At 40.8% G+C, this 26,883-nt stretch overlaps 1 protein-coding gene across 3 annotated transcripts in view; it reads left to right on the forward strand.

Annotated features, from left to right (window-relative positions):
* Pcsk5 (proprotein convertase subtilisin/kexin type 5) overlaps positions 1-26,883 on the forward strand; it is a 293,974-nt gene that overhangs the window by 62,499 nt on the left and 204,592 nt on the right. For all 3 annotated transcript variants that reach the window (XM_042665577.1, XM_042665579.1, XM_042665578.1), the window contains one exon: positions 21,195-21,308. In XM_042665577.1, the coding sequence (XP_042521511.1) occupies positions 21,195-21,308 (114 nt within the window). The remainder of the gene's footprint in view (positions 1-21,194; positions 21,309-26,883) is intronic.

Consider the following 26,883-nt stretch of genomic DNA (forward strand, 5'->3'; position numbering starts at 1 on the left):
TGCAGCCAGCTGGAAGTTGGGGACCAGGAATGCGACAGGATGGCTCTTCTATAAGAATCAAAACACTAGTTTTGACAACTGGGTGTGCGCTGCAGGATGTATAGTCGATGTTACATTATACCCAGATCCTGTTTAATCTGGAAGAGGGTCGTAGTGCCCCGTGACAGGTAGCCAGGGTCCTCTCCTTGGCGATCTCAGCAGAGACTTGGAAGTGGACCAAGAATCAGCATTTGTGGCGTGATCACATGCTTTGGCCCATCTGTAGAGCATGTCCACGTCCGTGGGTGTCAGGAGCTGCTGAGACGTTACACCTGGCCGCTTGGTTAAAAATTGACAGGCAGCTAGCAAGAAGAGGATTGGTGGCTGATTCCCGAATGGGTCCTCACCTCTCCCGACTTGGTCCTGCTGGCTTTGTCAGAGGTGGTGTATGGCCTCAGTTCTGAAGTCAGATCTTGTCTGAATTCTGCTCTGCCAATTACTTCTCTGTGGGAACATGAGCGAAGAATTTAACATTGCCCTTTTGCATCTTGTGACGTCAGTTACATGATGCCAAACTCCTAGAATTCTTAGGAGGTTTCAAGTGCCTGCTACATTGTAGCTCTTGTTATTATTGGCACTATACTTGTTATTCCTCACACCCTTTTCTTTCTTGGTTCTTAATTACTATATAAAAGCAAAGCTAGATGGATCAGATCAGACCATAGCTCAGGGGTTAGCATTTAGGGACATTTTATCCAACTCAATCTAGTGAGATAACTCTGCTAACATACCACTTGGGGAAAAATAACAGAATCTTGGCTCTTTGGGACAGCAGACTTTTTGGCAAAGCCTTGGAACTCACAGCTTTCTTCCAGAATTATATCTCGCATTTCCAATTCTAACAATTTACAGTGGAAAGAAAAAAATCTAAAGAGCTTTTGTGTTTAAAATAAGCAACTTGGAAGAAGAAATCGAGTGGCACAGTCACCTGAATCGTTTGGATGACAATGTGTGCCACGTAGAGCATTGTGACATTTAGGGTTTCTGTGGTTCCTGGCCAACACACGAGGTATAGACTTCACGCAGGCAAAGACTGAGGGGGTAGTGGAAGAATGGGTCTACTATTGTTTTTGATTAAAGAATATTTCAATTACTTTCTGTAATGTAGTGGGAAAAATAAAGATTTGATTAGCAGTGAATATACATGCAGCCATGCATGTTCTTACAAATAGATTTCTTTGCTTATTATTCATGAAGAGTCTCAGTTTCTTTTTCTAGAGAGTACATATACACCTAACCTTTGATACATATAACACCTAACCTTTGATTCGCTTGAATTAAAGCCCTTGAAGGCCAAAAGCCCGGGTTCCATGTGGTTCTTGGCAAATAAATGTAATGACTCTGGTTCCTGTGTTGTTTTGCTGTCCCAAGATAACATGTCTATGTGAGCACATCTGTTTGAGATGGTACTGGCTGGGACACAGGAAAAATCTAAGCTTTATAGTTAGGTAGGTCAGATCCTAACTGGGTGGAGATCTTTTACCTATCACATGCATAAGCGCGGGTTCTAAGAATTCCTTATATTCTACTTTTCTTTTTTCTCATTTTTTTCTTTCTGTTCAGGAGAATGAATATGTATTTATTTATTTGCTTGATAAATGTGCTTGAGGACTTCGAGAATGTTCTCAGAACCTTCTTCCGAACGTTGTCTCAAAGTCACTGAAATTTTAAACACAGTTTGAGATGATAGCAATAACGAATTAAATCTTGGGGTTTAGAACACAGTTGGGAAGTAAAGCCACACCAACTGTACAATAATTTATGGGATGACTCTCACCCCCCCCCCCATCAAAGACTGCCAGAATCTTCACCCTACACCTGTGTGTTTGTTCAAGATATTTGGTGGTTACTAGGTGTGTGCGTGTTTATGTGTAGCTAGGGGAATGAAGCCCACAGATGCCAGGGCATGACTAATAGCCAGAGAATTTCATTTTGATGAATGCCATTATTAATTTGTGGTTCATTTCAGTCTCATAGACTAATTATGTACTCACTGCCTATCTACCCTGTGTGAAAGACAAGACTATTTCCTTGTAGCCCCATTTATACATCAACAATTATTGTCACATTTTAGGAAGTCAAGTTTTTCACTGTATCTTATATGTTAGTAAGGGAGATTGAACTCAGAGCCTTACACTCTGGAAGCGAATGCTCTAGCACTTGACACAAATGCCCAGTCCCTTTGAATTTTAGTGCTATTTTTTTTTCTTTTCCCCAGTTATGGTCCAGAGCTTTTATCTAGGCTGGATTTGGGTCATGGTCCTTCTATCTCCTTCCGTCTATGAGCTGGAATTACAGGTGTGCACTAACCTTTCCAACTTATTTTGAGGGAGGGTTTCATAAATGGATGAACTGTCACTCTGAAATGGTGGTAAAACAGACATGAGTGGAGCAGATCTTTCCTATCAGGCCTGGGTTCAGATTCTTCATCTGTAAGAAGTTGACTAGATGATCTAGAAGAACTAGATGAACCAGATTCCCACCCTAAATAAAAGCAGATAACCTGGCAATAAGAGGTTGCCAACTGGAGTACAGTATACCATGTGCCATTATTAATTGCTTCAGAAAAACACCACCAATAGGAGACTTTCCTATTGGTACCCTGTATGTGTGTATAAGGAATGTCTTTGTGTTATGTGTGTGTGTATGTGTGTAGTGTGTGTATTAGAGAGAGAAAGAGGAAGACGGAGAGAGAGGGGGAGGAAGAGGGAGGGAGAGAGTCATGTTTGAGAAATTGGCTTAAATGATTATTGAAACCAAAAAGTCTCATTATCTGCTTTCAACAAGTTGGAGTTTCAGGGAAGCCAGTGGTATAATCTAAGTTCAAATGCAGTAAGAACCAGGAGAGCCACTGAAATAAAAATCTTAGACTGATAGCTGAAGTCCCAGTTACCTAGATAGGCAAGGAAAGGAAGAATCTTCCCTCTGTGTGCTATTTGCCTTCTTCATGCCATATTAGACTAAATGATATCTTCCTACATGTATCCATAAACTTTTATCGTAATCTTACCCAGGAACACCCTGACAGAACCACAGGTAATTTTTTTTTTTTTGGTCGTGGAGCTTGAATTCTGGGCCTGGGCATTTTCCCTTAGTTCTTAAGCTCAAGGCTAGCCCTTTACCACTTGAGCCACAGTGCCACTTCCAGTTTTCTGATGGTTTATTGGAGATAAGAGTCTCATAGACTTTCCTGCCTGGGCTGACTTTGAACCGTGATCCTCAAATCTCATATACCTGTGTAGCTAGGATTACAGGCGTGAGCCACTGGCGCTCGGCAACCACAGGTAATATTAAATCTGGACACCTTGAAGTCTAGTCAAGTTGACTTATGAAATTAACCATCATACAAAATTCCTGGTGCCATTTTAGAAAGGTTATTGCTTCTTTCCTTAGGTTATATAGCCAAATCTAATGATATAGAAAGCCAGCTTGTTGTTGTTTATTTACTGATTCCAGAATAAGAGACATCTTGAGAAGAATTATATCCCAGCAATCCAAACTCTTACCTGAAGCAAGAAGTTACAAGCAGTAATGTGGTAGTATTGGGAAGTAGACTCTAGCAAGGGAGCTACTGAAAGCACATTAGATATATATGCAAAAGCGTAGAGGGAAGGGACTAAATGTATGTCTGGCAACACAGATCTGGCCTCTACCATCAGCAGTTGCCCTGGGCTGCTCGACTGCTCTTGGGCCCAAATCCTTGTTATCTCCCTGGTGATCTGTCCGCAAGTAGTGACTGATGGCACCAAAAGTCCTCGTAAATATTGTTCTTAACAGATTGCTTCCTGGCGGGAACTAGCCTAATGGACACGTATTAAAGTGGTGACTGGGAGACAAAACTCCAACAATTTAATTATATTCTGAAGAGTGTGTGTGTAGCTAACAGAGTGAAAAATGGCATTGTGGTCCCAGCTTTCCCTGTTTCCTCCAATAATGATTTTAAAAGACCTACTTACGAGTAGAATATTTATTGTGTACAATGCCCAGGGAGAGAGAAACTCATTTTAACCTTATGAGGAGGATGTGCTTTCGAAAAATCTTCTTGCCTTAAAGCTAAACATTTTCTTTCTTTTCTTTTTTTTTACATTTAATACATTTAATTAATTACAGGTGAACCTACCCATGTTTGAACTCCTGGTGGGTCCTTGTCACCTGTCAATAAAATACAGATTTTCCCTGACTTAACAGTAGTTACACTTAGTGTTACTAAACTGCAGTGGTGTGAAAGCCATACACATAGAATGGGAACCATACCTCCCCAGCCATAAAAGAAATGCAAATCAAAACAGCATTGAGATCCCACCTCACCCCAGTTAGAATGGCTAAAATCAAGAACTCTAACAACAACAGATGCTGGAGGGGATGTGGACAGAAGGGAACCTTACTGCATTGTTGATGGGAGTGTAAAGTTGTTCAACCACTTTGAAAAGCAGTATGGAGGCTCCTCAAAAGACTCCACATAGAGCTCCCCTATGACCCAGCAATCCCACTTTTGGGCATTTACCCAAATGTTCACGAACAAGACCACACTAAAGCTACCAGCACAACTATGTTTATTGCAGCATTATTTACCATAGCTAAGATATGGAACCAACCTAGATGCCCCTCAGTAGATGAATGGATCAAGAAAATGTGGTATATATACACAATGGAATTCTATGCCTCCATCAAAAAGAATGACATTGCCCCATTTGTTAGGAAATGGAAAAACTTGGAAAAAATTATATTAAGTGAAGTAAGCCAGGCCCAAAGAAACGTAGGTCCCATGGTTTCCCTTATTTGTAATATCTAGTATATGTATGAGTCAAGCGGAAAAGGTCAGATAATGTGATGTCAGGAAAATGAACCCTTAGATGTGTATTTTAATGTTTTTTTCTTTCATGCATGTGTTTCTAACACATTTATAAGATTATCTCTGTTGCTTTGTATGTCCCTCCCCCACAGTATAACCCCTGCTTTCACTATATTTGATGTCAGTATAACTTGTGGAGGAGATGGGGAAAAACCAGTTGTTTAAGGATACAGGTGGACCTGTTGCAACAATGAGAAGTACAAGTTGTCATGTCCAAAACGAGCTTTACAACGTTGGTGTGGGGGGGGGGGGGAGGGAAGGGGGGAAGGGGGGGAGGAGAAGGATTGGGATTGGGTGGGGAGGGGGGAGGCTGGGAAGGGATGTGAAGGGTAAATAAAGGAGGAGGCTGCAATGCTTGGTAAGAAATGTACGCATTATCCTGCCCATGTAACTGTAACTCCTCTGTACAGTATGTTCACAAATAAAATTAAATTAAATTAAAAAAAAAAAAAAAGCTACCAGCACGACTGTGTTTATTGCAGTATTATTTACCATAGCTAAGATATGGAAGCAACCCAGATGCCCCTCAGTAGATGAATGGATGAAGAAAATGTGGTATATATACACAATGCAATTCTATGCCTCCACCAGAAAGAATGACATTGCCCCATTTGTTAGGATATGGAAAGGCTTGGAAAAAATTATATTAAGTGAAGTAATCCAGGCCCAAAGAAACATAGGTCCCATGGTTTCCCTTATTTGCAATATCTAATATATGTCTGAGTCAAGCAAAAATGTCAGATAAGGTGATGTTAGGGAAATGTACCCTAAGATATGTATTCAAATGTTTTTTTTTTTATGTGATTGTTTCTAACACATTTATAAGATGATTTCTTTGTTGCTTTGTATGTCCCTCCCCATGGTATAACCCCTGCTTTTACTGTTAAAAAAAAAGAATGGGAACCATACATCTAATTTTGACTTTTGTCCTCTATTGGGCTTTGTGTGTGTGTGTGTGTGTGTGTGTGTGCGCGCGTGTGTGCGTGTGTGCGTGTGTGCGTGTGTGTGTGTGCGTGTGTGCATGTGTGTGCGCGCGCGTTCATGTAATGTGCCAATACTGGGGCTTGAATTCGAGGCCTAGGAGCTTTCCCTTAGTTTTTTGGCTTGCACTAGCACTCTACCACTTGAGTTATGGGGCCGTCCACTTCTGGCTTTTGTTGGTTCATTGGAAATAGGAATCAAACAGACTTTCCCCACCTGGACTTTTCCAACCTCAGACTCCTCAGACTCCTGTGACTCCTCGGTGGCTAGGCCTACCGGCGAGAGCTATGGTCATCTAGCTAGGGTGCTTTTTTTTTTAAATGGAGGAAACAGCAGCCAACTGTGGCTTCATCAGCCACAGAGTCCCAAAGGGAAATCAGTGATGGTTGGTTGTCCGCTATCTTGCTGAGTGATGATGTTCAGCATATAAGGTATACTATTTCCACTTAATGACATCTTTCAGTTTATGATGGGTTATTGGGATGTGATTGCATTGTAAGTGGGGGAGTATCCGCATATGACAAATATCTGCATATGACAAACAGCTCTGCACTTCGGCTTACACACGTGAAGAAACAAAGAACTAGGCAAGTTGTCACTTGGGGCTCTATGTGTTCCTTCCCAAGACCAAATCCCATTTCTCCCCCACACAGACACATCATCGCTTCAAGCTGTAGTGTCTGGTGCTGCCTCTGCAGGTGTTTTGATCTGCTCAATCTGGGTCACGTGTGGTATCAGTAAGCCGTCTCCAAAGAGAAAAGACTAATCCATTTCGCTTGAGTGACCTTTTTAGGGTCCAGAATCCGCTGTAATGCCTTTTAGATATACAGCTTTCCCAAACAAACCCTTCAAGTTGGGGTTGGGTTCACATCCTTTGTATTACTGACCAACTTCATGGAGTACGCTTTACAGGTAAAAACGTAACCAAGGCTTTTGAAAGAAGGTTGTCTGATAAAACTTCTTTGAGCCAGGATTAACCAAGAGGGAAAAGAGGCAACAGAAGACCAGGTCCTTATCTTTAGTCCCCACTAAGCTTAGTGAAAAATGGTCAGGTGTCATTCATTTCACCAACTTTACAGTCCTCCAGTCTGTGGTGGAGACCATTTGATAAGTTGGTGAGATATTATTACTGAATTATTTACATCATGATGATGATGCACATAGCTATGTGTTCATTAGAATTGTATTGTAGAAGGCCTGGAAATCCACTTCCGTGGGGCACTGTAATGATTTGCTTTCAGTGGAGTTCTGCCATTAATATCACAGTCTTCCTCCGAGGGCTACTGCTGATTATACTCCACAAGAAGAAAATAGTTGGAAATTCTGTTTCCTATGGAGGTTAGTTTACAGAAGCTAATGCAGGTTGTTCTAGTGCTACACAAAATGTAGGTCTCAGATTTCCAAAGACATTAGAATTTTTCTAAGCCTAATGGCTCTCAGAAATGTTTGAGATTGGGGGCTGGGAAGGTGGCTCAGTGGTAGAGCACTTGCCTTGCATGCCTGAGGCCCTGGGTTTGATTCCTCAGCACCACATAAGCAAAAAGAAAAAAGCCGGAAGTGGTGCTGTGGCTCAAGTGTTAGAGTGCTAGCCTTGAGCTGAAGAGCTGAGAGACAGCGTCCAGGCCTAGAGTTAGGCCCCACGACCAGAACCCCCACCAAAAAAATGTGTTTGCGACCCAAGGAAAAAAAAAAAAAGAAATGTTTGAGATTGCCTTCTTGTTTGAGCTCTTCCTTCAAGAGATGATGCCTGCTTTGGAGAATGGAGAGCAATTGGTCCAGATCATGACAATGAAGGCTGAGGATGTAGCTCATTGGTAGAGCCTGCTTAGCATTCAGAAGGTCTTACAGTGGATCTCAACTACTACTCCCCCGCCCCCCCCCCCCCCAATTCTCCCCACAAAAGAAAAAAAGTGTGTATCAGAATGATGATTGGCCTGCCTGCTTGACTTCACCCATTTGGCCTCTAAGGCTTGTTGTTGGGGTCAAGTCATTGACCTGGCACTAACCTAGAATAATCTTGTATCTAGGAAAATTCAAATCCAAGATGTAACAGGTTGGGAGAGTGCAGGTCTCCTGATGTGTAGTGTTTTTGTAAAATGCCTTCCTTCATTCTCATAGTCTGGTCAATTAAGTGTCAGTCTCAAGCTTCAAGGACAAATGAAAGATTAAATTTAGTAAGCATAAATTTGGCATGCCAGAACATCACTATGGTGGTGTGGTGGGCATTGCTGTGCTCGGCACCGTCCTCAGGTTTAATTCTCTCATTCATTTCACAACAACAAAAAATCAGTAACAATTGTGAAGTCACTGTGCTTTCCATTGGATGAATGAGAATTCTCAGCCCTGGGTCTAAGCCCTGGGACTCCAAAGATGAATGCAGACGCCCCGGCCTCCATGGACCTCTCTTGGCCTCATCTGTCAACTCAGGGCAGCTGGGTAATTAAGGATTTTATTTATGAGAGCTTAGTTGTGTTAGGGGTTTTTTTTCCTTTGTTTTAATTTGGAAATTTTTCAGGCTTTGAACTTTATGTGCTCTTAAGTTACAAGTCAGAAGGTGCCCTGGAGGGAAAAAAGGAGTTCTGTCATCATGGCCAACTCTGTACTTTGCAGTTCTTTTGCTTGTGTCAGATTTTTATTCTCTACTCATTAGACAATTCTTGTGCCTTTAACCTACCAAGCATTTGGTCCGTAATGCTTTAAGATGCTTCTTCTACTTGAGTAATTGAGGATTCCCTCAAATGCCTGGCGTGGAGGGTAAAACCTCCAGCACACACCATTGCCTGCCCCATATCCTTTCCTCCTTCCTTCATCTTTTACCCGTAAAGTTTCTATTAAACCGCTTGGTCAGCTATGGTCAGCTTTCCAGGCACAAAAATGTGATGATTGAAGGGAAGAGAAAAATGTAGTTCTAGCTCACACTGTTAGCTGTGGGTGTATTACAGAAGGGAGCCCTTGTGTGTTCTTGTGGACAGAGAAGCTGGGTACATGGATTTTCTCTGTCAGAGTTCTCGTTTCAGATTCCTTCCTATCACATGACTGGATCAAGCCGCTTAACTTCATTTGTCTCCGTCTCCCTACTGATAAAAGGATGATCTTTTTCTTTCTTTTTTTCTTTTTCTTTTTGGTTGGGGAGATTGATGCTAAGGAAAAAATTGGTAGAACAATTTCATTTTCCAAAAAATAATCCAACAGTTACATTTAAAAAAATTATTCTCACCAGTGATTATTCTACCTAGTGGAAACCATAATTCCTGGAAAATAGTAACACTCATCACCTACATTATTTGTACCTGAGCCAGTCTGTCATGAACTTAAATCCAGAGGCTCTTGATACTGAATGACATAGGAGATGCTCCAGAAAGAGGGTATTTGTTTCCCTTCTCTCCTGAGACTGGAGGATTTCAGGGATTCCTTTTGCTTTTCCTTACATGACTTGGGGCTAAAACAACTCAACTACCAGTTGTTTGTTCTTTTACTGAGCAGAAAGCTGATAGCCACTCTTTTTTTCAGTCTTTACTGGACATCTGCTCTGGACAAGCCACACAGGGCTGCTGGGGTTGGTGAAACTTGTGCACTTGACCTTGGCCCTTGAAAATTCTGAGGTCCGAGGTAAATCCCCACTTGCCCTTCCAGTGTTAGTTTTCATTCTCTGCTCCCCCTCCTTGTCATGGAGCTGTGAAGTATAATACTGAACGAAGTCTCTAGAGAGGGTCTTTGGCAGGTGCTAGAATTTGGGCAGACATTTCTCAACAGCCACTAGGGTTGCTTGGGACTGTGGTCAAGGTTGGCATTTAATTCAGGCCCAAATGGGCCAGGATGGAAGTCTAGGGAATGGAGGGGACGGGCATGAGAGAATTGGTGCCAGCTCTTCCCAGGTATAGTAAACCATCACATTTGCATGACCATTGGCACCAAAGAAAAACTCCAGGGGAAGCCAGCCATTCAGTGTGGTGCATGCACACACATGCGCGCGCACACACACCACACACACAGACATACCATGAAAGAAGGCTGCATGTGTGTCTTCAGATGGAGAAGGTGTCAGGTTTGATGACAGTGATGAAATGTGTTTTCTCTGCCCTTGCCTGGGCGTCAGCCTCAGGGCTCTGTAATTGACTGTGGTGGGTATGACTTACATGTTCTGGAAGAGGGAGGCCCAGGGAAATGACTTGGCACTGTGCGGTGACACACACGCAGACTGCCAGGAAGCCGGGAGCCTGGGCCTGTCTTCTCTTTCCAGGGGGGCTGGCGAGAGCTGCGGGCATGTCCACGCATGGATCAGGCTCTCTTCCAGAGTTTTCTGTGCTCTGACCTGCAGGCTTGGTCAAGTGTCACCTGTGGTTTCTGGGGTGACGAATCCCACTCAGATTGGGAAAGCATTTGGTTTTGCCTCAGGCGACTGGATTTAGGGGAGAAAATCCCAACCTTTCTCCGAGGCCCGGGGATCTTGGACAGGATTTTCCCCTGAGGCTGAAAGGCGGGTATCCCCCTGGGGCCCCCCACCCCGACAAGAGTAGCTGTTTGCTGCTATTTCAGAGTGATGATGGTGTTTAAGAGCTGCCACAACCCCAGTATTTTGGGTTGGAAAACACCCCTGTCACGCCTGCCAAGTGTAAGGTCAGAGTTCAAGAGAAAGCAAGAAAAACCTCACGGAGACCAAAGCAGGCCCCTTTCATGTCTCTTTGCTCATTGGAAACCCAACGTGGATGTCTTCATGTAGTCTGCTCCAGACTTTTAGCTTTGTGGGACTTAGTTATTTCTGGAACTTGACCTCATGTGAAGGCTTACTCATTCAGGTTAACTTCAAAGGAGCAGAGGCCACCTGTGCAGACTAGTGTGTGTGTGTGTGTGTGTGTGTGTGTGTGTGTGTGTGTGTGTGTGTGTGTACATATATATTCCTGCTAAACATCGCATGTTCATTCAGCATGGCACAACCCCATTTGATTCACAGGGCTAGACCTTGCCAGCCCAACAATGGGTAGGTTCTTAATGTCCAGTTTTCAGTCGTCATGATGACTGGATTGAAGCATGCTGGAAAGATTCTAGAACTGGTTACTGGCACAGTGAAGAGACCAGTCATGAAAGGCTAGAGTAGCTGGCATGGTGGCTTATGCCTCTGAGCCCAGCTACTCTGGAGGTAGAGACTAACTGGGACAGTCTCTGGGCAAAACCAGAACACCATCCCTGCAAAAATAAAGCACAAGTAAAGCTTAAACAAAAAGTGCAAGCCTATCAAGTCCAAGGCCCTGAGTTCATGCCCCCCGGAGGTGGGGGGGGGGAGGAAGGGAGAGGGGGGAGAGAGGGAGGGGAGAGAATATTAAAACTTAAGCCTCTTAATTCTGAACTTACCTGCCCAAACCATTCCTACTTTTCTGTTTTCCCACTGGGATAAAAACCCTAGCAGTAGATTCCATGGAGTTTAGACACCAAGTACATTGCCATTTGTGCTTAAGTACCTAGGAAAATAAGACAATATGTGCACTGGAGTTGAATTATTCATGAGAGAATAGTATTTCTATATGAATGTCTCATGATGATTGCTGTGGACTATGGAATTAAGTAGTCCGCTGTATTGGGAGGTGAGATGCTGACATACTTTTCAGTATTTAATATAACACCTCATGTTGTCTGCTTGGAGAAATTATGAGACTATCTGCCCGATCCTTTGCTAGCATTTATTTGCCTCTTTATTTTAATCTCAGCTGAACTGCGCAATTTATCCACTGTTTAAAATAATGTTCTCCTTTGTATTCACCTACAACTTGAAGGCATCCAATTTTTACAAATGCAGATCTGGGACTATCCTTTTTATAAAAATTACGTTTTTATTATTTTTAACTGATGGTACCAAAGGGGTACCACTTAACATGTCAGTGTGTAAGTACAATGCGCCTTGATTGGTGTATGCCTTGTATCATTCTCTCCCACCCCTCCCAACCTCACTCCTCCCCTCAATCATAGGCTATGCCATGCTGTATCCCTGAATGCTATGACTACATTCTCCTCCTTCCCTGGGCTTCATTCATCTACTTCCCCCACCCTTTGACCTCCTCCCCTACCCTGCAAGTGCCAGTTTCCCGGTATTCATTTTGTTGGCTTGTGAGGTTCTTTTTCTAAGTAATTACATGGTTTGAACTCTCCCCTGAAAATACTATACTTCCGTTAATACATTTATGTGCATTTGCACACAGCCCTGTATGTGTTCACTTGTACGTGAGTAAATGAGTTCTGGCTTCCACATATGAGGGAAAACGTGTGTCCTTTGTGTCTCTGAGACGGACTTAACTTTACTCTTGAGTGATGTGCACACCACGTGGCAGGATTGGTCAAAGAAAACCGAAGTCCATTAAGTTATTAATGCCAGCTTCTAAGGTAGAATTGTCCTTCTTGAAGCTATCTAAAATGAGATGTAACATATTTACTTTTACTCTAATGGGTTTTGCTAATTACAGTGCCTTATCTTTCAAATTGCTTAGAGAGTGATCATTTGAAAGACAAATACATGTGAAATGAAGTTTTAGAACTGTGTGTGTATAAATGGGGGGAGGGTGTTTCTTGTTGGTTGTGGGGCTTGAACTCAGGTCCTGGGCACTGTTCCCAAGCTCTTTTGCTCCAGACTAGTGTTTTACCACGTTGAGCCACAGCTCCATTTCTCATTTGTGAGTGGTTAATGAAGATTAGTCTCACAGGGGACTTTTCTGTCCAGACTGCTTGGAATCACGATCCTCAGATCTCAGCCTACTGAGTAGCTAGAATTACAAGCACAGGCCTCTGGCACCCGGCTAGGATGTGTTTTCATTCTGGTCATGATCTTGATCCTCTTGTGAACCTGGAAGGAAGTTGGTGCTGTCCCAATGCAGTCTCTGTTGAGAGATTACATTTAATCCTAAGTGTGAATTTTGCATCAGGTGGCAAGCAGATCGTAGAATTATTTTAGATACTTTAAAATTCCATTTCCTTTTAATACTTGAGAGCGTTTACCATTGTTTTCAAATTTCTCCCTTTTGCTTTAGTTATCCTAAAGTTTAAAACAGGAACCCAAAATGCAAATTAGAAAATATAATGTGTAAGATATAACTTGACACTTGACAATACTGAATGAATTCACATCACTTACCTATTAGTTTACTACCCCAGCCATACTGCCTGTGCTACAGCATACCAGTGGTAAGTGAGCACACAGACACACACCCTCTTCCCTCCCTCCTTCCCTCCTTCCCTCCCTCTATCCCTCTCTCCCTCCCTCCCTCCCTTATCCTTCCTTCCTTCCTTCCTTCCTTCCTCCCTCCCTCCCTCCCCCTCCATTTCTTCCTTCCTGCCTTCCATTCGTCCCTCTCTCCCTCTTTATTTCCTTTCTTTTCTCACTGGAATGCATCTTGGCATGACAAGGAATAAGGGAGCTGTGTTTCCAAAGGACAAGCTTGTCTTAAAGGCAAATATACTCTAGATAAACATAAAATAAATCTTGCCTTCAGTGGATCTTAAAGAGTGAATTTTAAGGAGGGATAACATGAATGGGAAAATTAAACTGGATGATTTGCGATAATCTTTTCCAGAAAGATAAAGTAACGAGTGTCTATCTGTCTATGTCTGTCTGATCTTTCTTGCAAATTGGGAAGAACCTCTTTATAGGTATTACGAGTGACGAATATAGGCAAATGCTAAAAAAAATGGTGCTTTATTAAATATATGATTACACCATATTATTAATATACTTTATTAAATATTAATGTTTAACATTTGAATATTGAAATAGAAATATTTCAAGCATTTAATATTTAAAGAAATGTACTTAATTTCTTATCCATCTACTGCCCCTTCATTTTCTTTGAAGAACTGGTTTCTAGTCATTTCCTTGTTTTTTGTATTTCCTCTTTCATAACTGCTTTTAAACTCATGCTTGCTTTCTGTGTGCTTTGATTATTCACTTGCCGGTGACTATTATAGTATTGGCAAGGCCTTTTATTAGTCTGGACACAAGATCACTTAGCATCATCAGAGTCATTGACTTTATTCTGCCCTAGGCCCTTGGACTTTATAAAATGACTTCTTGTGTTGGCAACAATATCCCAGGTTCTTGACCTGTGTCAACAACTACTGTGTCTTTTTTGTATTTATCTGTCTCAACTGCAGACATTGTCTTTTGTTGCTTCTGAAATTAAAGCTGGTAAGGTGGAGGAAATGTCTTCGTCTCCAATAATAACAGTTTGTGCAGGTGTGTGTTTCAAGTGAGGTCACACAGGGCAGCAGTTAGTGACACAGTGAAAACAGAGTTGCATGTGGAAAGAAAACATCCTTTATTAAACTTTCACTTGCGGATCATTGATAGATGGTAATAGAATCCTACTGCTGTTGTCATTGTTGAAATAGAACGTATCTGGTTACAGCCTAAAAAGATTAAACTTAGAGTCCTGGCTCCCTCCTGGTTTTTTTTTTTAAATTGTCTCCTATTTAAAATTTTCTGCTATTTCCCTTTTAATATGTAGAAAAGTTAGACATGCATATCAAGAAAATGGATGGATGCAATGTAAAAATATTCATCTACATTGATTTATTGAAGGCCTTTTGCTAGTCATTACCTTTTGTACTATGAATACGAAAACTCAGCTTCTTCTTAAATGTAAAGGGTGAAACATACAATTTAAAACAAATTATTAAGTATCATTGGACCCTGCATTTGGACAACTCATTATCATTTAATTCTCTTAACAGTAATTCCTTTTTACTGTGGCAAATAGAGAATACCAGGAATTTACGTGTCCCCCCCCCCTCACCCACCAATAAAAGTGGCCCGCTACTGACTGACAGTATTCTACCAAGCACTCGGGTCCTCTGTGTCTTCAGTACCCTTTTGTGGCCCAGGCTATCCCCTCTTTCCCTCTCTGAATGAGAGGGCATTGTGTTTCTATGGTAAATGTAAAGAACACAACAATGGATGCTGTTAGATATACTCCTAGGGGAAATATTCTACTTTTGTAATACCTACCTTAATATTTATTGCTTTATAAGACTCATCAAATCATGAGTTGTATTTCCTCTTTCTATAGAGTTGCACAAGTGTTAACATCCAAGATCAAAGGATTAAGTACTAAGTGCTTGGATTTCTAGTAAACTATTTTACATCTCCTGCTACCTTAAATTGCACTTCATACAGTAGGTTGAAATGTTTTATACTCAGACTCCTACCCATAATAATAATCATCATGTGATTTACAATATAATCTCTGCTATGTTGATAAAATTGAACCTATTATTATTTTTTGCATAATTTAGAAGTCCAAAGGTACAGCAATACTCCCTTAATAAACCAGCTTATACAGATTATCATCATAAAGATATTACCCCTAGATCAGAGCAGAAAGGCCCATTGCCTGGGGTTTGATGTTTTATAGGACTTTGTTTAATCCCTCTTTCAGCTGAGTTTGTCCTCATGATTTCAAGAGTTGATGGTGTTATGTTCCCTTGAACCAGTGTCTCCCTTCTAGATCTATTCAGACAATTGAGAGTCCAAAATTGGTTGACCAGATGTCTGGGAATCTGCTTGCACCTGCTACATCTATGTAGGCCTCTTTCTTTGTCTCTCCACTAGAGGGCAAAATGTAATTCCACTAGGCTTGAGGGATTACATAGACCTCTTTGGTCCCTGGATGAGTTATAAACAAAAACATACAAATACGGTCATTTTAGGTCCAATTGTGTTGCCTGTAGCATTTTCTATGGAATCGTTGTATAGCTTGTTTCTTATTATCCAAGATCTTTCAAAAGAATTTTCTTGACCTTACCAAAAATAAGAATCCCTTTCTCTGTAATCATGTTTTACCTCCTCACATGCTTTGTGTATCATTTAACACTATAAAAGTCTATGGTAAATTTTTTTTTACACACTATTGATTCCCACTAGAATAGGAACTTTTTGAAGGTAAGAAATTGTTTGTTCACTGCCATTTTATAGTGTGCAAACAGTACCTAACACATAGTAACAATCTTTTTTTTTTTTTTTTGCCATCATGGGGCCTAAACTCGGCCTGGGCACTGTCCTTCAGCACTTTAGCTCGAGGCTAGCGCTCTACCACTTGAGCCACAGCACCACTTCCGGCTTTTTTTCTGCTTATGTGGTGCTGTGGAATCGAACCCAGGGCCTCATGCATGCAAGGCAAACACTCTACCACTGAGCCACCTTCCCAGCCCCCAGTCAGATTTTTTGAGTGAACAAAGATAAGCTGAAAGGCTCTGAGGATGGGGAATAAATTTCACTGCTTTAGATGGATGAAACCACTTACTTTCCCATGTCATACGCCACCTGAGAAGTGAAAGGTAAAAGTAGACAACACATTTAAAATGTTAAATTTTTAGAAGTAGGTGATTGCCAACTAGTTTAAGAAGTTTAACTTTAATTCTCCGAATTAAGAACTATAATGCTATGACATTTTTTATTAAACATAAAATGACAAGACTGAAGTAATATTATTTCATTTTTAAACTTTGTCAAAGGCTAACTAAATATAAAAATTTATGACAGAATCATTTTTTAGTTTGTCCCGTATTGATTGTCTTCTAAAACATTATTCCAAATGTACATGCAATACTTATTTTACTTTCTTCTAAAAATGACATTTAAAAATATGACTTCCTGTATTCCTGACCAGATGTTTTGTTTAATATAAGCCTTTGATATCTGTAATCATTAACTAGTTCAAAGCAAATCAATAAAAATCCTTCATTATATAAAACATAATACTTTATTTTGTTGTTAGTTAACAGAAATGAATTAAAATTCAAGTAATTATATTTTTTCTTAAATGGCAAAATAATTTAAATATTTAATACTTCATTTCTTATGATACTAGATGGAACAAAATTTAAAGAATAGAATACTTTTGTCTACATATATAATCTTACTAGATTCTTGGAAGTTTTTACACTAGTTAGTTCTTTTCTTCTTCTTTTTTAAACCAGGATTATCTTGCTTATCTGCTTGAATTCATTGCTTGGGTGCTGTGTGTGAGCATTTTTTCTCAAGGCTAGTACTCTACCACTTCAACCACACTGCTCTACTTTACTTCTTTTTTTTGTGTGTGGCATTTAATTGGAGATAATAGTCTCATAGCTTTCCTGCCTGGGCTGGCTGTGAACTACAATCCTCAGATTGCAGCCTTCTTAATAGCTAGGATTATAGGTGTGAACCAGTGGTGCCTAGCCACTATGTATTTCTTATTTCTTGACCGGAGTTTAGAGAATTTCTGCAAGATGTAACCTTATGGTTTTATGGTTTAGAAGCTGAACGTCAATACTAAAATACATTTATTAATTTTTCTCTATAACAAAATGTATATTCCTGTTATAGAAGGGATATTTATAATGAAAAGGAGCTTTAACATGTGTTTTTGAAAGTTCAAGGTCCAAAATCTGGTAGGTCCTGGTTTAGACTCTTCAGAGGATGATGGATGGCTACACAAAATCGCAACTGGACTTGGAGGGAGGAGTAGTTATATCAAGATACACAAAGAGAGATCATGATGCCACAGTCCCTTTTGAGATCACACCCTCATTAACCTAAGGTCTTCCTGTTAGGACCTACCTCTGAAAGGTTTCATACCTCATAACACTGCTACACTGGGGAGAGTAATCTATGATTGTGTGTGATTGGACTCAAAGCCTTATGCTTGGATAGCAGTCTCTACCATTTAAGCCTCTCCCCCAGTTTCTATCTTCTTACATTTTGAGTCAATTTCTTTACCATTTATTTTATTCCATTTACCTATCTGTAGACATTTGTTATAAGTGTATGTCTGCATCATTATCCAGATTCTAATTTAATGTCTAAGGAACTAATTTCCTACTCAATGCAGGGTACATTGAAAAATGATATTGTAAATTTATTTCCCATCAGTATTTAAGTAATAGCACATAGTATGTAATCACATGACATCTTTTTTTCCCCTCAAGTTATTGATACATTTTCTGCCACATGTATGACATTAGAAAGTTGGCAAGTTTGAAGAGCTCCGATGAGCCTGTAGGGAAGTATTTCTATTCATGTGTTGTGTTGGGCAAGTAAGAGCTAATCTTTTGGTTTATGCCATGGTTCCTAATAAGTGAATGCAGAGTTTGTTTTGACTGCAATGGGAGAAGAGCTCTAGGAGGAAAAGAAGAGTCTATACTTAAATCTGATAGCACATGCATGCTGAATGTAACAGGGTAGACAAGGATTCCTTGTAGTTCCTTAATGTGTAGGAAGTAGAACTTTTAGAAGTTAGATGAGTGAGAGAAAACACAATTATTCTCTTCTCCCAGCTTGACCGTTGTAGTATGAAAACGAGTTTTTCAGTGACTTTTCTTTGAATTTTTGGAAAGGGATGAAATCTTTAGCATGCGTTACCTCTGAGTTTCCTTAAAGATCTTAAGGATGCACGTATGGATGAAGGTTTAAAAATATAACTGTGGTTTTTCCAGTTATAGAAATCTTCCGATCCACGAGGTGCTTTTCCCATTCTAAAAAAAAAAAAATTAGGGCTATAGACTCAGAGCCATAAAACACCAAAGCAAAATACATAGTATTAGTACTAAAAAAAAAAACAACCCTGACTAGCTTTTTTTTTTTTTTTTTTTTTTTAGCATGACAGCCCTGTGATCACACAGAGTGACTTGCAGAAAAATCTAGATGCCAAGTTTCTAGGCCACTTTCTAGCTACCAAGCTCTGTAATTAAATATTTCTCTTTTGGTAAAATTATAGCAGAGATGCTCTTTGGTAAAGAGATTTAAATGCTCTATTTTAGTACCTGTAGTTCATCTAGGAAAGTAATTGTCATTTGTTTTTCTTTTTCTTATACTTCTCATTTGTCTATTTGTATACGTGTCTCAAGAGATGTGTGTACTTACCAGTGGCTTAACTCTCCACTCCTACCCCAGTATAGACAGTCCTGATCTCCAGGAATCCACATCAAGGAAGACTTGGTGTTTTCTGGTTTATGTGCACATACATATGAACAGTTTAGAATTTCTGAAGCCTGATTGGAAAGTCCATCACTAATTGAAGATTGTTTTCGAAAACAGTTCTGTCTCCACACATCTAATGTAGTGTGCAAACATGAATTTGTTCAACCTACTGACATGAGACTTAAAAACATTTTAAGATCACGATGGTGAATATAACTACATAGTGGAATTTGTTACCAATGCCTGAAGTAATGCAGTGATGTATCAGATATCATTTACAGAGATAATTATATTTTTATGAACTGGAGAATGGTAAAATAACTGCCATGTTACCCTGGTAAAGTCAAAGTCTTATGCCATGTCATGGTGGTTCACTTCTGTAGTACTAGTTAGTCAGGAGGCTGAAATCTGAGGATTGTACCTTGAAATCAGGCCAGGCAGGAAAATCTATGAAACTCTTATCTCCAATTCACCAGTGAAAGCTGAAGGTAGAGCTGTGGCTCAAGTGGTATTATGTTCATGTTGTGCAAAAAAAGCTGTAGGATAGTGCGTAGGCCCTGAGTTCAAGCCCCAAGATGGGCACCGCGAGTTTGAGCGAGTGAGCGAGTGAGCAAGAGAGCAAGAGAGCAAGAGAAAGAGAGAGAGTTCAAAACTAGATGCATTTCTTATTCATCTTTATGTTTCCAGACAAGTGCCTGACACTTCATTGCTTACTGAGCAAACAAATAAGTGAATGAAAGTCATTCATTAGAAAGCTTGTTTGAAATAATGTGGTTAATTTTTCCTGGAAATGCATGATGTACTTGCATGTGTCTACATGCTTCTCAACTTTGGTTGAGAAGCACACCTGAACATCTCTCCCCCTTCAGTAATCCTACCATCAGCTTGCAAGCCATGATTAAAATCTTTCTGAATGGTCTCATATGGCTCTAGAGCAGTAGCCTACAAAGTCTCCCCCCAATGATTAATTCCTATGTGGAAGTAGGGATACATGGTTGGATAGAGCACTTCATATTTCAGAGCATTGTGACTCACTTAGCAATCATGAGAAGAACTCAAAAGTAAATCTCAGAAACAAATTGAAGAATTCTACCCGACGGATACTGCATTTGAGATGTTTCTTTAAAACTGAAGGTGCTTTTTATGAAATTTTGTTTTTACGCTATAAATTTTTTTAAAAACCCAGTATATACTCCTACTATTAGATTACAGATGCTATGCCTCCATCAGAAAGAATGACATTTCCCCATTTGTTAGGAAATGGAAAGGCTTGGAAAAAATTATATTAAGTGAAGTAAGCCAGGCCCAAAGAAACATAGGTCCCATGGTTTCCCTTATTTGCAATATCTAGTATAGGTATGAGCCAAGGTTTCTGATTATTTCTAAGCAAAGGTCATAGCTTAGTGTTAAGGTTTTTCTCAGGTGTAGCAGGTATGAATTTTAGAGCAAGGAATATTTTGAGCAGCAAGAACAGAATAACTCCTGGAATTTTGTGCAAGAGAAAGGATTAAAGATTTGATTTTTTGATTCTTCAAACAGTGCTCTTGCTACTGTGTTCCAGAAAGACATTTGGGATGTGCCCAAATGAGGTCTGGATCCCAGGGCACTTTAGTATATGAAACCATGTTCTAATGGCTAGGTACTTGGGAGGCTGAGATCTGGAGAATAGTAGGTCAAAGTTACCCAAGAAGAAAAATATCTGAGAGTAGGTCTCCAAAATAACCGGCAAAAAGCCAAGCCAGAGACATAGCTCAAGTGGTAGAACACCAGCCAAGCAAGCGAATTGAGCAAGTATGAGGCCCTGAGTTCAAACCTCAGTTCTGGAAAAGAAAATCGATATGTAACCCCCAAACATTAAATTCATGATTCATAGTGGAATCAGAGGCATTTAGTATTATTAATATTAAAATTGCTTTGTATATAAAAGTTTTACTGTAAAGTTTTACTTTACAGTCAGATGGATTCATTTGAGTAGAGTCTATGGTAATATAGTCTCAGAGGGACTAGGGGCACCAAAGACCCTGTAGTCTACAAAGCCTGAAATATTTATTATTTGAACCTGCATAGGAAAACAATGCCAATTCTTCACACTGCCACTTTGTAATACACTGTGATATATGTTCTTTCTGGAGGGGATTAAAAGAAAAACCCAGCCTGTTACTGAATGATAAGTGATATGTCTTGTGGGGGAAAGGAAGAACTGCATTTCCAGGGAATCCCTGAGCACCTTCACTTAAAAGATGTCAGTTGCCATAGTGAAGCCTGTGTCCTTAATCAGATCGAATGGAGATGCGTTAGCTCGATTGCCATTTCAGTGTGTTAGATGTTGCTCTGGTGTGTTGTGATAGAACTTGAACGCCCACCCCGCTTCCTTCTTCTTGGCAGGTGGAATGGATCCAACAGCAGGTGGTCAAAAAACGGACCAAGAGGGATTATGACCTCAGTCGCGCCCAATCTACCTACTTCAATGACCCCAAGTGGCCAAGCATGTGGTATATGGTAAGTGGCTGGTTTGGGGGTTGGATAGGGAAAGTTTGGTGGTGCTGGGCCTTTTCTTGTTTCAAGAAACCATACTTTCCACCCCCTGAGTTGGATTGGTGGGTCGTGATGTTTTCTTAGCTATGTTTTGAACTTAATTCCTTGACCCCAGGAGGAAAGGAGGCATGATTGACAGAAATTATATTTAAGAATATACTTCATCCAGTACTTTCTAAGTTTGGGATGGAAAAACATCCTAAGGTGTAGACCCGTGAAGGCCTATGAACAATTGTGTTCACCGTTGAAGCCACTCTGATTAATGGGCACTGCTCCTTGGAAATCACTGTAATGTCTCCTGACTTTTGTCATCTCATGTGTGCCCTGGAACTCTAAGTAGTAGTTTTTAAAAGTAGAATGGAGGTGGGGTAGAGAGTTGGGGGAAGCGTTGGACTTGTAACTGGTTTAGTGACTTGAGCAAAAGATATTTTAGTGAGAGGTTCTTGAATAACATGTAGGAAGTGATCCATCCTCCAGTTCACGTGACATTGCTGCCCGTGAAAATATGCTTTTCTAGTCTGAGGATTCATAGCTTCATACCTACTGAGAAATGGGTTAGGATATATAACTCCTTAATCATAATTTTCCTTTGTTGAGAAGTTCCTGTGTCAAACCTCTGTACAAATACCTTTTCACTGGCAAATGCTCTGCCTTTGTATTTACTATACTACTTTATTTTGTGTCAGTCCCTGTTTCTGATTTTCTACGCAGTGGTGCCAAACTCTTGCAAGGACATACACTCATAGCAGGTCCCCATTCTGTTCCATGTTTTCTGGCTACTCTTCCTCATACTCCTGATGCCCAGAGTCTCCCTCACCTCCATGAGGTGCTCCTGCCCTGAAGAGTTGACACCTGAAGCCTGATTCTCCAAAAGGTCTCCCTGTGTCATTCCTCACCCATCCTAGGCTCCATCCATCCCTCATCCTCTGTCCTTTCTGCAAAAGGCATCCATCTCTGGGCACTTTTCTGGTTGTATTCTGCTTGTGAATACTGCTTTAAAACCTCTGTACTAGATTGGTGGGCTCAGTTGAAAAAGATCTACCTTTTGATTGTTCTTTACAACCCTTTAAGTATCTAACCCAGCCTCTTGCAATGCCAGGAGTTAGGATATCTTTGGAAGTGGGGTGAAATAACTGGTATTTCTTCTTACTTTCTTTTTTTTCTTGGTCTTACCTAGAAGTAAAAAGTTGTAGAAAATGTTTAGGCTGTGCTGAATTTTACACAGAAATCTTTCTTATCTTGAAGGGGGGAAAGAATGCAGTCCTCCAGCTAAATTAAAGGAGAGATGGGAAGGGAGACATCATTTTAGTAGGAATTGCCAGGGAGGACAGAGCCACCAGGCAGCCTATTAGCTCTAAGACCGAGAAGAAGGGGACCACAAGCACAGGCATTCAAGTAAGCGCTGTCAGGAGTTACACTGCTTCGTGTGCGCTTAGAAAACGATAAGACTGTATTCAGATGCAGAAGTAGATGGAAGCAGAAGTGTCTCTCCAAGATTGTTTCCAACAGGATCATCTCCCTTGCTTTCCTTCCATTGCTTCCCACCGCAAAAACCCAAGTTGCTATCTGCACGTATCTTCCCTGATGAGGGAAGACACTGCAGGCCTTCCCTGAACCTTTCACACGCTACTTGGCTCGGGTGGTTTCTAGAAAGAAACATGGTCACAGCAAAGTGTCAGTTCCTGACTCCTCAAGAACCACTGGAATTTCTCTTCCTGACGGCCAAGAAAAGAGGTCTGGTTGGGTTATTTAAACTGATGGATATTTCCCAACAGAGTCATGTAGGACACATGGGGCTGCAGGTTAAGTGCCAAGCATTAAGTGAGTGTTCTTCTGATGCAGTGCCAGTCATTAATGCATGTTAATACTGCTGCTGTTGTAAGAATGAGGAATCTCAGCCTTGTGAAGTTTTATTTTAGTGGCGTGCCTAAAGTCACCTGGCCATGTTGCGTTAAAGCCAACATGGCAGAGCAGACAGGCTAGTCTCCAGGTCCACAAAGGCTGAGTGCCAACATTCAGTTCCCACCTATCTACTTGTAACAAGTGCTGTCAATGAGTGATTCCTGGGCCTTGAACTCAGGGCCTGGGCACTGGCCCTGAGCTTCTTTTGCTCAAGGCTAGCCCTCTACCACTTGAGCCACAGCACCACTTCCAGCTCTTTCTATTCATGTGGTACTGAGGAATAGAACTCAGGACTTCAGGCATGCTAGGCAAGCACTCTACCACTAAGCCATTTTCCCAGCCCTCCCATCGGAAACTCTTAACCGTAGAGAAACGACTACAACACCATGTGTCTAGCAGGTGCTATATGGGATGAACATCTTATCTTGAGATGACCCAAAACTTTGGGAAGATTTCTGTTTATTGGTAATTTTTCCTTAACAAAAATGGGGCAGAAAACAAGTTCCATTTGTCCAGTGTATTCTGTTAGAATGAGAGCTCAAACTCTGTAAACACACATTCAAATCCCCATTGCTTTTCTTCGTATGTCCATATTTAAATTGGGCACATTGAAAGTAACTGGCTTTTATGTGTGAGTGCTAGCTAGCCGAAACATACCAGGTTTGTTTTCGAAGTTTAGCTCATGCTTTCTGTGCAATAGAAATTTAAAGAGAGCTCAGCCCCGATGGCTAGTCTCAGTTCTGTGATTTAGCAGGGGCGAAATCTCAAAGGCTTCGTGACACAGCTGGCAAACGGACTCCGGTCCATATGGGCCCAGCCACAGGGCAGCCTGGGTTTCCACTGGATACCACATTCGTTTCTCCCCCAGGTAGGTGTTCCAAGAGGACGTATTGGGAGTGGCGCTGTTATGATTTAACCTCAGGAGTCACAGGGGGTTACGTCTGTCCTTTTCTATTGGTCTTAAGTCAGCTCTGATTTTATGTCAACAGTGTATTGCATGCTAGAAAGGGAGAGTCACAGAAGTTGTAAGATGAAATGTTGCAAGGGACCCGTTAGTGCAGAAAAGGACGCTCAAAGGCGGTCAATAAATCTTGGTGGTGGTGGTGGTTGTTCTTCTTCTGCTATGCCTTCCTAATTGCCGTCCAGGCGGTTATCTGTTTCACTGTTAATTACTGCTAGTTAAGAGTAAAATTCCCAAGTGCCGTAGACATTCTTTGGAGCACTCTTTGGTGCTGTCCACGGCCCAGTCAAACATGTTCCTTCCTTCCTTTCTTTTACCAAGCGGGAGCCCTGATGTACAGTTTGAGCACTGACTGGCAAGCCTCCACGGGGTCCTGCCTCCAGCTCGTTAGCCTGGGCCTGTTCCTGTCATTTTATATTTATCACAGGAGAACGGAGATTAAAGAATGGCATGGAGTGTTCCTGAGCGTCTCTTTCAATTAATTTAAAAGCTTTGCCCAACTCGCTCCTCCCCTTGGATGCTAATGCGCAAAGCTATTTTGTGTCCCTTTCAGGCTTGCGCAATATACACAGGGAAACATGCATTTAGGGAGTTCAATGCCTGTGTGATTCTTCCTCTACCCTGATGTAGTATTCTCAGATTATCACCAGGAATTGCAAAGCCCAGTCCCAGTCGTACAACTCATTTCTTGTTAATAACCCCAATTTCCCTTGCATTTATTCCGTCTCAGGCAGGGGGTTAAACAATGGGGGTTTGAACAGACACAATGCTTGCTTCCAAGATGAGTAAAGCAATCCCTAATAGGTAAGGGCCAAGAAAGCTCACTCAGCGGCGCTTCCGTAGCCTGCCTGGGATCTTCTGTGTCGATTGTAGTTGTGGTTTGCAGATTTGATTCTTCCTTTAGAAGCTTGGCCTTCCCAGCAGGGATTCTTTATGGTTTTGTATGGAATGTAGCTCAGGCAGTAGGATTTCATTAGAACTCCCTGGATAGTTCTAAATGTTGAATAAACGATAGGCGTGGAAATGGATGAGCAAACCCCTGATCACTCGATAGCACAGTAAATAATCACCCACCATTAGGAGTACTCAGTATAGCGCAAGCCTTGTGTTTTGTGTGGTAAGTTATTACCAGTGTTCCAGTGAATGAGGAACCATTATCATTGTCAGTTTATGGATGAGAAAATTAAAGCATGAAAAGTTAACTGGCTCAAGGTTACCTCATTCACCAGGGACAGTCCTTGATGCGAAACCCCGCCAGTCAGCCAGCCACCCTGGCATCTAGACTTCCAACTCTCTTCACCTAAAACAACAATAATAATAATTCTTCTCCTCCTCTTCCTCCCTGCCCCCCCCTCCGCTTCCTCCTCTTCCTCTTCCTCCTCCTCTTCTTCTCTTTCTTCCTCCTGCTTCTCCTCTTCTTCCTTCATCATCATCTTCTTTTGGGGAGGGAGGAAGGCATTGTGCCTTTTATTGGTGGTATCTCAATTCTGCGCTGAAGAAACATAGAAAAGAGACAGTTATATTTGAATCCCAAAGCCAGTCTGTTCAATCCCATCTTTCCCCTTGTATTTAATGAAAGGAGGCCAGAGAGGACAACTAGAAGTACCAAAAAGGAAGAGACATCTCAAATGACATGTTCTACTGAAGATGGAATACTTTTCCTTAAAAGTTGAATAACTAGGAGCATTTTCCTATGGGGGCAAAATTTAAGTACTACATCATGCAATCATCAACTGAATAAATGCTCTGGATTTCAAAGAAACTAAAAATTACAAGACATAGTACTCTTCCTTCAATGACTGACACAGAAGGGAAAAAAGAAAACACTAGAGATGCAAAGCAAATTAATAATTGAACTAAAAAAACAATAACTATTTCTAATTCTATGTATGACAGAAAGCAGGACTTCTATGCAGTTACTATGGTCTCACTGTTTTGTCACATGATCCATAGTTTCTAAAAATTATGGGTCGTTTTAAGTGGGGGCAAATGGTCAAATCTAGCACCTTTTAATGACTATTTAAGAGGAAAAGTTTAAAACAAGCTTTTATAGTCAAGTCAATTTAACACTATATAAGCTTCAGTGTTGTAAGAGAATCCATTTATGAAAATTACTTGTACAATCAAATTTACCCAAGAAAATAAATGACTACTACCCATCCTCCATCCTTACTACACTTTTCCCAGTGTCTTCGACTTTGCTCTACTAATGATGATTCTGAGTCTGAGAACTCCTTCAGAAACCCCAGTATATTCCATGAAACACATAGTTATGTTAGCTTAGCTTACTTCTGTCTCCTGAGTATAAGATTGGAGAACAAATGCTTACAATTGTATGGGACATCTTAAGTCCTATCTAGCTAATTTAGCTCTTTCTTGATATTATACTTTTTTTCCCCTTCTGACACTTTCTATTTGGGAACCTGGCAGGTTTACTATGAGAATATATTTTTACTTGACTTGTACCTTTGGTATAAATATTCTTTTAGGCTTCTCCAGGGACAAAGAATAGGATAATAAAGGTTGCAAAGTTTTGTCTGAGTCTTCAGAAATTCAGCGTAATAGAACTAGCTTGAACTTACCCAGCTGATGGAATGGACCTTTTTTCCCAATACTAATGAAAATTTAGATGCCCCAAGCTTATGCAGCTCTCTTCCTCAGGAATCTGGGAATGCT

Source organism: Dipodomys spectabilis, unplaced genomic scaffold (assembly GCF_019054845.1).
Source record: "Dipodomys spectabilis isolate Male_0828 unplaced genomic scaffold, ASM1905484v1 ptg000335l, whole genome shotgun sequence".
NCBI classification, from domain to species: domain Eukaryota; kingdom Metazoa; phylum Chordata; class Mammalia; order Rodentia; family Heteromyidae; genus Dipodomys; species Dipodomys spectabilis.